Source organism: Saccopteryx bilineata, chromosome 4 (genome assembly GCF_036850765.1).
Source record: "Saccopteryx bilineata isolate mSacBil1 chromosome 4, mSacBil1_pri_phased_curated, whole genome shotgun sequence".
In the NCBI taxonomy this organism is placed as follows: domain Eukaryota; kingdom Metazoa; phylum Chordata; class Mammalia; order Chiroptera; family Emballonuridae; genus Saccopteryx; species Saccopteryx bilineata.
The window spans coordinates 261,521,825-261,532,547 of NC_089493.1; the positions used below are offsets into that span (position 1 = coordinate 261,521,825).

Sequence of the window (10,723 nt, forward strand, 5' to 3'; positions counted from 1 at the left end):
TGTCAATAATAATTTCCAGAAATAAACTTTGCTTTGACATGTGCTCCTTTGAATATGGGTCTGTTCCATTCACACTCTCGAGTTGACAGTTGAGAACCACCTGTTCTTTCCCAGATTCAGATGACTAAAGAGGTAGCCATTGTGGTTCTAAGGTCACATCGTCTAGCTTACAGATAGGTCATTGTGCCCTTCCCCTCACTAGTGCCCTGAGTCTTCCAGAGCTGCTGCTGCCATTGTCATTTTGGGAGGAAATAAATACTCTGGATCATTTAGAGTTTCAGGTTCAGAAGTTTTTAAAGAGAAGCTTTATAAAGTAAATAATAGCACTGGAGGGCAAAAGGGAATAAAAGGATAGTGTCCCAGCTGTTCTTGATCCCATTTGCTTCCTGAATAAAGGAATTAGAGCAAGAGATTGATGATAACTGGCTGTAAGAGACCTACCTTGGACAGTGAGAGGGCCTGAGGGTCAAGCAAGCACAGCCCTGTGCCTGACAGGACTAGGAAAAGTCTGCCTGCTCTTCTAATGGTCTCCCTTAGCTAAGTGAGTTCATATAATTGACTTATTGCCGGGTAGTAAATAGTGTCCTTTCTTTTACCATTTGACTGTGTAGGATCCCTGGAATACTGTATTGAGAATGATGGTGAGGGAGATGGGAAAGAATGCTATTCTCATTCAGGCAGATTTCCCATGGGTGAGGGAGGGCGGGATAACACTATCCTTCCCAGAATGTACACTCCAGGAAGGAAGGGCTTTGTGTTCATTACCTCTAGAATGGTACTCTGAAAGCAGTGCCTGGCACATCGTAAGCACTCTGTAAATATGTGTTGAGTATGGATTTGCCACACTGGGATTGGCCTAGGCAACCTAGAGCCATTCTGTGTCTTAAGAGATTTGTGTATCTGAACTTGACCATCATATTTTGCTCTCTGCTTTCTGAGACACCTTGCAGCAGCTGCCTGTGGCTTATTTCTACTATATACATATATTTTCATTTACTTTTTCCTTCTCTCCCTGCCCCTTAAACTGCAGAGTGTTTTCTGCATACATTAAAGAAGTGGATGAAAAGCCAGCCAGTACACCCTGGGGTAGCAAAATGCCTTTTGGTCAGCTGATGTCAGAGTTTGGTGGCAGTGGCACCGGCGGCTGGGTGCATGGTGTCAGCTTCTCCGCCAGTGGGAGCCGCCTGGCCTGGGTCAGCCATGATAGCACCGTGTCTGTTGCTGATGCCTCAAAAAGTGTACAGTGAGTATTTGCTTTCTGTTTTGAGTTAGGAAGTGGGATATCTCAACAACTGGGTAAGGCTGCACTTCACTGGATACTTATGTGGGACACAAGTGTAAAAGTTTGACCCAGAACAGCAAGGCAGCCTTTTAAATCACAAGCACACATCTGAATTGTCCATTTGGGGAAATTTTAAAGAGTTAGATCTCACTTCCAGAAATACTTTTTTTTTTTTAAGTGAGAGGAGAGGAGATAGACTCCCACATGCACCCCAACCAGGATCTACCCAGCAGTCCCTATCTGGGGCCAGTATTCAAGTCAACCATGCTATCCTCCATGCCTATGGCTGACCCTCGGACCAATGGAGCCACTGGCTGCAAGAGGGGGAGAGAGAGAAAGGGAGAGAGGGAGGGGAAGAGAAGCAGATGGTCACTTCTCATGTGTGCCCTGATTGAGGAATGAACCTGGGACGTCTACACGCTGGTTTGACGCTTTGTCCACTAAGCCAGCCAGCCAGCCAGGGCCCGGAAACACTTCTTAATGGGAGTGCTGATAGTGATACATTTGAAGAACTCTCCTGGTTTGCTACCGATAAGAGTTCCTTTGCCTGACCTGTGGTGGCACAGTGGATAAAGCGTCGACCTGGAAATGCTGAGGTCGCCGGTTCGAAACCCTGAGCTTGCCTGGTCAAGGCACATATGGGAGTTGATGCTTCCAGCTCCTCCTCTGTCTCTCTCTCTCCCTCTCTCCTCTCTAAAAGTGAATAAATAAAATTTAAAAAAAAATAAAAAAAAGAGTTCCTTCAAATATCCAGTTAGTCTGTTACTATGAATTCCTTACAACTTATCAGTGTTACACACCAGCCTTACATAGGTGATGTGTTCTTCCTCTGTGTAATCAGTGAACAATGACTCCATTAATTTGGGACTTCATTCAGTAATACTAGAACATTCAAGCCAGTTCCTCTGGTATATGCTACAATTCCAATTGCTATGATTCATCTGTGCCTGCTCAGCCTTAAGGAGAGCATTAGGCATCTTGTTAGACACCAGAATTTGTATTTGTTCTACTTATGTCAGATGAAGAGTCTTCTTTCTGGTGCATACTTTTCCATGGGCCACCAAACGTAACCCTCCTTTAAAGGTTTCCTGACTTCTCAACCTATATTTTGAGGACTGGTCACATCAGGTAACTCCGGCTCCCTCTGCCACACAGTGACAACATGACACTAGAGAGGATGTTTTTTCCTAATGGATTGAATTGTATTTTTAAATTTTATGTTTTTTCAAAATACCTCCCCATTATAAATGATAGTCTTCTAGATTTTTATACTATATATAGGTACTTACATAGCTTTGGGTTTTTAATACAAGTGGCATTATGCTATACATTTTGTACAGCAGTTTGCCTTTTGTCATTCAGTAATGTTTTGATGTTATAGTTATTTGTGTACAATTTATTATAATGCATAACAAGCTCTTAGCACATATGCCCCTGTCTGCCCTTGCATTGATTTGTATTTGGCTTTTATGGTCCTGTAAGTCAGGTTATGTCCTCCATTCTTCCATTTCTCAAATGTAAATATTTCATATAGTGAAGTCCAGCTTTTCTACAGTAAGACCTTAAGATGAGGTGTTAGGACTTTAATCCAGTACCAGTGGTATTTGTTGAGGGTGGGAATGTTTGTTGAGAAATAGTTTTCAAAATGTATCATCTTTTACATGAAGTTATATGATCCTAATTCATCAACCTGCCATATCTGTATAACCTCTTGACCAGGTACTAGAGCAGATAACTACTAAATTATATACTTAGTATATATACTAAGTCTGCATGTGTGTGCACACACATACAGAACTTACCTATTGTGTGTAAGTTCCTGTCTGGTTAAGTCTATGTCTTGTCCATCAGTAGCCCTAGCTCCTAACCTAATACCTAGCAGAGGAAAGAGAATAGGTTTTCATAACTGTTTGTGGTCCCAGCCATCTAGGAGCCCACAGCAAGCACCGGTGAGGAGAAAATAACAGAGTTAAGGCATTCAGTCATGAGTGACAATAAGAACTTTAGAAGCTCAGAGAAAAGAGAAGCCACTTTAGGCTGATGTGGTCCAGGAGGGCTTCATGGAGGTAATCAGATTAGATCTGAGCTTCAGAGACTGGGATGGACTTCAGACAAGCAGGAGACCCGAGATAGCACGTTGTAAAGGGGTTGGGAGCAAAGGCAGAAATGGGAAAGAACAAGGGACTGGTGGGAAACAAGCTATAGACAACTTTTTCATGAGTTCAGGTGCCTTAGAAGAGAGTGGAGCACAGGCTAAAGAGAGCGGAAGGCCTCAGTTTCTGCAGCTTATCTCGGGGCCATCTCATGCTTGAGATTCCTGGAAGGCTAGGTCACGTGACTCTTTTTAAACATAAGTGGTCATTTATACTGCCAAAGCCCCTGTGAGAATTGGTCTTTTGTCATCTTCTGTATCTAAAGAAACTGAGTGGTTTGTTTTATCTTCATTAACAAGTGTTCTTGTGTTCAGGGTTTCAACTCTGAAAACAGAGTTCCTGCCCCTCCTGAGTGTGTCATTTGTTTCGGAGAATAGCGTTGTAGCTGCTGTAAGTATTTCTCTTAATCTTTCCTGTAGCACACTGTGTATAATTCTCTAGAACAGGAGTAATGCGTGCTCTGTGACTTTGTGCACTGGCACAGAATAGAACAGCCTTTTAGAAGAAACAGAGCTAGCCTGTAGGAGGAAGAGATGCCTGTAGTGGCAGACATTCTGCTGAGGGGTTTGTAGGTAGGCAGCATACCTCCCAGGGGCTGACTAATATCTTATTTCAGGGCCATGACTGCTGCCCAATGCTCTTTAACTACGATGACCGCGGCTGCTTGACTTTCGTCTCCAAGCTAGACATTCCAAAACAGAGCATCCAGCGCAACATGTCCGCCATGGAACGCTTCCGCAACATGGACAAGAGGGCCACAACTGAGGACCGCAATACAGCTTTGGAGACACTGCACCAGAATAGCATCACGTAGGTGCCACCCAGCCCCCTGGGGCCCCCTGGACCAGGACCTAAGTTCCTGGATGCCACTTGTAGCCAGGGCCCTGACCCTCTGGAGAGAAGTATTTAGGTGACCAAGATGCCCTTCTTCCCCTCTGCTTCCTGACTGAGTCTCTATGAAAGTTCTTTACACTACATGCCCAGACATCCTTTCAGGAATGAGAGTGAGAAGTTTGTAGCTTCCCACTTCAGGCTCTTATTTTCATCTCATGATAGAGAGTGAACTATACCTAGTCATTTTGTCTTTCAAGGTACAGATGGTACAAGACATCCCCCATGAAGAGTGCAGATACAACAGAAACTAACAAAGTAGAAACATTCATAGATACAGAGAACAGACTCTCAGCTGTCAGAGGCAAGGGTTGGGAGGCTGGGTGGAAAAGGTGAAGGGATTAAACAAAGACAAAAACACCATAGACACAGACAACAGCTTGGTGAGTACCACAGGGAAAGGGTAACAGGAGGTAGAGAAGGATAAAGGAGCAGTAAATGGTGATGGAAAAAGACTCATAGTGAACACACAATACAGATGATGTATTATAGTATAGAATTGTACACTTAAAACCTATATAATTTTATTAACCATTGTCACCCCAATAAATTCAATAAAAATTTTTAAGAATGCCTGACCAGGTGGTGGCGCAGTGGATAGCGCATCAGACTGGGATGTGGAAGACTCAGGTTCAAGACCCCGAGGTCTCCAGCTTGAGTGGGGGCTCATCTGTCTTGAGCAAAAAAGCTCACCAGCTTGGACCCAAGGTCGCTGGCTCTAGCAAGGGGTTACTCGGTCTGCTGAAGACCCTCAGTCAAGGCACATATGAGAAAGCAATCAATGAACAACTAAAGTGTCGCAGCGAAGAACTGATGATTGATGCTTCTCATCTCTCTCCGTTCCTGCCTGTCTGTCCCTGTCTATCCCTCTCTCTGAGTCTCTCTCTGTCCCTATAAATAAATAATAAATAAATAAATGAAATTTTAAAAAACTTTTAAGAAAGAGAATGAAAGAACTTCCTGTGTGTCACGTTCTTCTGGTAGTGAACCTGTAACAGGAAGATTAGTTATATCCTGTTTGAAAAGGTAATTCTAGCTATCATTTCAACCATGGATTTCAAGTACTGTGTGCAAGTAAGAAGATCATTTAATTAGAGAAACGGAATTCCTTAGTATCAGTATGACAAGCTGAGGTGTTTCTTATTTTTCATCAGGCATATTTGATTATATAAGGGAAAAGAACTGTGTTTTGTCCAAAAAGCTTGACTTTTTTTTTTTAAAACCTAGTCAAGAAATGCAATATACTTTTGGTATTTTAAATTGCTTTGTTCTGAGTTACGTTTCTCAGAACAAAGTTCTCAGATAGAAGTTTCTCTATTTGACTAGACTTTTCGTGTTGAGAGACTTTTAATGTGGTAACGATGGCAGAAAAAATAATGGAAACCTAGACTTTCTCTTTGAGAGAATTATTAATTCAGGTTATGCTTTTCACCATGGTCAGTGGAAAGGCCCACTGGACTTAAAATAGGCTGAAACTGTCTGTGCTCTATTTCAAAGTAATAACTTGAAGGCATAGTAAAACTTAACAGTTTCCAAGTTTCTCTATCTTGAATAGCTTTCAAAGTTATTGTGAATTTTTCTTAAGCTTTGTATCAGGAAGGAAACAGCTCTCACTGCCTGTTTAGGACATGTTTACTTTTTTTTTTTTTAATTTATTCATTTTAGAGAGGAGAGGGAGAGACAGAGAGAGAGAAAGGGGGGAGGAGCTGGAAGCATCAACTCCCATATGTGCCTTGACCAGGCAAGCCCAGGGTTTCGAACCGGCGACCTCAGCATTTCCAGGTCGACGCTTTATCCACTGCGCCACCACAGGTCAGGCCAGGACATGTTTACTTTTATGTACAGATATTAAGTCCTCTTTGTCCCAGAGCAGACTAGCAAACTTTTTCTGTGAGGGACCAGATAGTAAGTATTTTAGGCTCTTGAGGGCTCTCCAGTCTCCATTACAAGTACTCAACTCTTCCATTATGGTACAAAAGCTGCCATGGACAAGATAGTAACATGAGGGTGGATGTATTTCAGTAAAACATGGACACTGAACTTTGAATTTCTCATAATTTTCACATGTCATGAAATAATAATTTTGTGTGTTTTTTTTAACCATTTAAAATTGAAAAATCCATTCTTCTTAATTCCCAGGCTGTACACAAACAGGTGGTCTGTGCTATTTGCCATCCCCTCCCAGAACATAAGTTCTAGACATTCCAAAAGAGAAAGAAAAAGATTGAGCCACAGAATTTATTTTCTTGGAAGTATTTCAGAGTAATTAGGCTGCTTAATTTATCTGTTCCTCTGCTTTCCCTGGTTGGAATCTTGTGATGTGTCTGACTGTAGCTAATAATTATAATGATTAATTTCAAATGCAGGGAGAGTTATTGGTTTATATACCCTGACTGTCTGAGTGTGATTTGGGAGTTTTTGTTTGGAGCCAGCTGGATTTCATTGTTTTATTCTGCCTCTAGTTTAAAAATAATAATAAATTAGTTTCCATTTCCATCATGGCTGTGGTTCTGCCCACAGCCTGCTCCTGGGCAGTTTTCATGCTACTTCTCCACGTCACTAATTAATGCAGGTTCTTAACCTTTCCCTCATGTCAGTCTCTAATTTCCTGGTCATCTGGTAATAAAATACATTTGTATATTTTCTGAGTCAGATTGCTACAGTCTAATATTATAGACAACTTGATATTTAGGAGTTGATAGGCAATTTCCTTAAAATGCCCTTACACTGTTAAGAAGGTTGGGGCTCACTTCTACCACATACCTTGCAATCTCTTGTTTTTGTTTTATTTCAGTCAAGTATCTATTTATGAGGTGGACAAGCAAGACTGTCGTAAATTTTGCACTACTGGCATCGATGGAGCCATGACAATTTGGGATTTCAAGGTATTTTCTGCCTTTCAGAACAAATCTTGTTTGTGTTAAAACTACTCTTGTGAGAAAATGTTTCTCATTTCTTGAAACAAAATATCAAAGCCAATGCAAATCAGAATTGTTGGACATTAGTCTATAGTTGTCTTTAAAACCTTAAGGTTATTAGCAGGAGAAAACCCCACTTTGCCAGTGAGATGGAATGCATACTTTTTTCTAGATGTCCATCTACTCATTGAGGAAAGGTTGAGTGCTGTTTATGTAGCAGGCCCTGTGTTGGGCACCAGTCTGAATTTAATCATATAGATATATTTTTATGGTTTATACTAATCAATCTAATAAACATTCACTAAGTGCCCAGTGGGTGCTGGGCATGGTGCGTGCTAGGCACTGAGGGGCGTGGCTGGTAGGAGAGAGAGGAGGGTGAGGGGATTGGGTGGAGCCCCTGAGGGGCTCTGTTTTAACATCGAGGAATTGAGGGGATGTATGGACTGCCAACATGCAGAGAAGAGCTGCATCTGTAGACACAGTGGGATTTCAGGACACATGGCTGAGGAGAAGGGGGTGCACACGAATTCAGAGCTGCAGGAGCAGCCTGTGCAGACCAGGCCTGGAGCTCAGAGAGTGCACACTACATTCGGGGTACCGTCGGGGGTTTGGACTGTGGTGTGAGTCCTATAGAAGCAGCAGGTGGAACTAGAAAAAAGCCATGGCATGGTCTGGGAAAGGAAGCTGGGCTTTTTTTGCAGACATCTAGGAGCTGTTCCAGAACCAAAGAGTAAAAGCACCAGGCTAGAAGGCGTGGGTGGCCCAGGCAACTGAGAGCTCTGGGCAGAAGCTGCTGAGTCCAGTGAGCAAGTGACAAGGATATGAACTCCAGCTGTCGCAGGGTTGTGGCCAGGAGGCTCTGGACTGGAGAGAATTAGGAGGCCTGATAGAAGTGGGTAGTGACAAATCCAGGAGGACTCAGTACACTCCAGCTTTACAGAATTTTGCCACATGCCTGACCAGGCGGTGGCGCAGTGGATAGAGCGTCGGACTGGGATGCGGAAGTACCCAGGTTCAAGACTCCGAGGTCGCGCGCGGGCTCATCTGGCTTGAGCAAAGAGCTCGCCAGCTTGGACCCAAGGTCGCTGGCTCCAGCAAGGGGTTACTCGGTCTGCTGAAGGCCCACGGTCAAGGCACATGTGAGAAAGCAATCAATGAACAACTAAGAAGTCGCAATGCGCAACGAGAAACTGATGATTGATGCTTCTCATCTCTCTCTGTTCCTGTCTGTCTGTCCCTGTCTATCTCTGCCTCTGTAAAAAAAAAAAAAAAAAAAAAAAAAAAAAAAGAATTTTGCCACAGAGCATTTCCATGATGTTTTATTTTTATCCTCCTCTCCTTGGGAAAGTCTCTGGAATATTCTGGAGAAAAAAACTTTAAAAGTCACCACCCCCTTATCTTCATACACTTTAAGTCCTAGGCTTTGTGACTCCTGTGTAATTAGCACCTCCTGGCTCTGCCCTTTATCCTTTGTTCCCTCAGGCCATGTCCTAGATTTCTCTCTTTTTGCACCTGTGTAAGTTAGGAAGTCCCAGTGCAGTTTTCTCTTCAGTCCCCCTACCTTTCTGCACCTGCTGTGTTGTGCAGCAGGCTGGTTGCTGTGTTGCCTGCAGAAACATAGACGTGCCTGCCATTAGGACATCTAGAGTGTGGTGAAGAGGCAAGGGACATGTGCAGAGATGGCCCTCATAAGTAAGGGCTAGTGACACAGATAAGGAGGTATATGCCCCAGGAACAGAGGAGTGTGCCCAGAGCCCGTGGGCTGGGGTGGTGGGGACGGAGGAACACATGGCCTGGAAGGGCCAGCAGTCCTGGGGAGTCTCTGCTAGGCAGAGTCCTGGGAGTGCAGGTCTCAGATTTTCAGAGGTAGGGTGGGGGGCAAAGAGCCTGCTCTTCAGCCAAGGAGGGGGGGGGTAGTGTGGCACCATGGAGAAAGTGCCAGGATGGACAGTCCTCACTAACCGTTAGTGTTTTTCCTGCCATTTCTTAGACCTTAGAGTCTTCCATCCAGGGCCTTCGGATAATGTGAAGCTGAGTGAGCCTCCCAGATCCAGCATGACAAACTGACAGACTGCCCCACGGCAGCCCCACCATGTGCATGATGGTGAGGAGAGCCAGCCACTAGGAAACACTGAAGACACATATCTCGCAAATGTTTGTGTGGTTTTGTTTGAATATAATTGGTGAAAGTGTTGGTTTTTTAAAAAGCAGCAGTGATTGGGTTTTGTTTGTTTTTTGGTTTTTTGTTTGTCTTTGGTTTTTGTTTTTGCTATTTCATTCCATTTTTTGACCAAAGCTTCTCTTTTAGTAGTTTATTATGGAAAATTGTCACACTAACTTAAAAGAAAGGGTGGGGAGATATGTAAATTGCTAAAAAAATTAAATAAAAATACTGAATGTGTTTTGGTTTTGTTTCCTCATATTTCCATTTTTAGTGGAAAAACTGGATCAGTTCTTCTTAGACTAGTTTTTAAGATAAAATCCTAGATTATTAGTTTTTTGGTTTTTGGTGGGGTTTTTTGTATTTTTCTGAAGTTGGAAATGGGGAGACAGTCAGACAGACTCCCGCATGCGCCCGACCGGGATCCACCCAGCATGCCCACCAGGGGGCGATGCTTTGCCCATCTGGAGCGTTGCTCTGTCGCAACCAGAGCCATTCTAGCGCCCGAGGCAGAGGCCACAGAGCCATCCTCAGCGCCCGGGCCAACTTTGCTCCAGTGGAGCCTTGGCTGTGGGAGGGGAAGAGAGAGACAGAGAGGAAGGAAAGGGGGAGGGGTGGAGAAGCAGATGGGCGCTTCTCCTGTATGCCCTGGCTGGGAATCGAACCTGGGACTCCTGCACACCAGGCTGACGCTCTACCACTGAGCCAACCGGCCAGGGCCTAGATTATTAGTTTTTTAAATTGAATACAAATGGTTTTTCTTTAACCAAAAGAACTATTTATTAGATGCTATCTTTTAGCATTGCTATACTTTTGCAAAGTAGGTGAACTGTTCCCCTATTGCACACAAGGCAGCAGAGGTATCCACCACTATTAAGCAGCCACACCCAAATGGGAGCCTGCTCTGAGACCACAAGGTCTGGGCCCTTGGCCCACACACAGCAAGAGCAACCGCCATAATAGTGCATCCCCGTCGCTACTGTGAGTAAAGTGTGGTGGGGAGAGGAAAAGGACACATTATCATTTTGGTTTAGTGATTATGCCCAAGCTAAGTTACTTTCATCATAAATGGAAATGAAGTTTGACATTCCAAGGCTCAGAATCTTGAAAGGTACAAATATAAATGAATAACAAAGTAAATATACTGCCCATAAAAATTAGGGGATATTTTAAAATGAATATGAAGTGATAAAAGAAGCATTTGATTTTTTTTTTTGTTTTTGTGTTTTTTTTCTCGTTTGCACCTTCCCGAAGCTGGAAACGGGGAGAGACAGCCAGACTCCCGCATGCACCCGACCGGGATCCACCCGGCACGCCC

At 43.6% G+C, this 10,723-nt stretch overlaps 1 protein-coding gene across 1 annotated transcript in view; it reads left to right on the forward strand.

Annotated features, from left to right (window-relative positions):
• ARPC1A (actin related protein 2/3 complex subunit 1A) overlaps positions 1-9,645 on the forward strand; it is a 34,532-nt gene extending 24,887 nt beyond the window's left edge. Inside the window, exons 6-10 of the mRNA XM_066274273.1 lie at positions 1,031-1,243; positions 3,750-3,825; positions 4,052-4,245; positions 7,121-7,211; positions 9,235-9,645. Of these exons, the coding sequence (XP_066130370.1) occupies positions 1,031-1,243; positions 3,750-3,825; positions 4,052-4,245; positions 7,121-7,211; positions 9,235-9,273 (613 nt within the window). The 3' untranslated portion in view covers positions 9,274-9,645. The remainder of the gene's footprint in view (positions 1-1,030; positions 1,244-3,749; positions 3,826-4,051; positions 4,246-7,120; positions 7,212-9,234) is intronic.
• Positions 9,646-10,723: the final 1,078 nt, after the last annotated feature.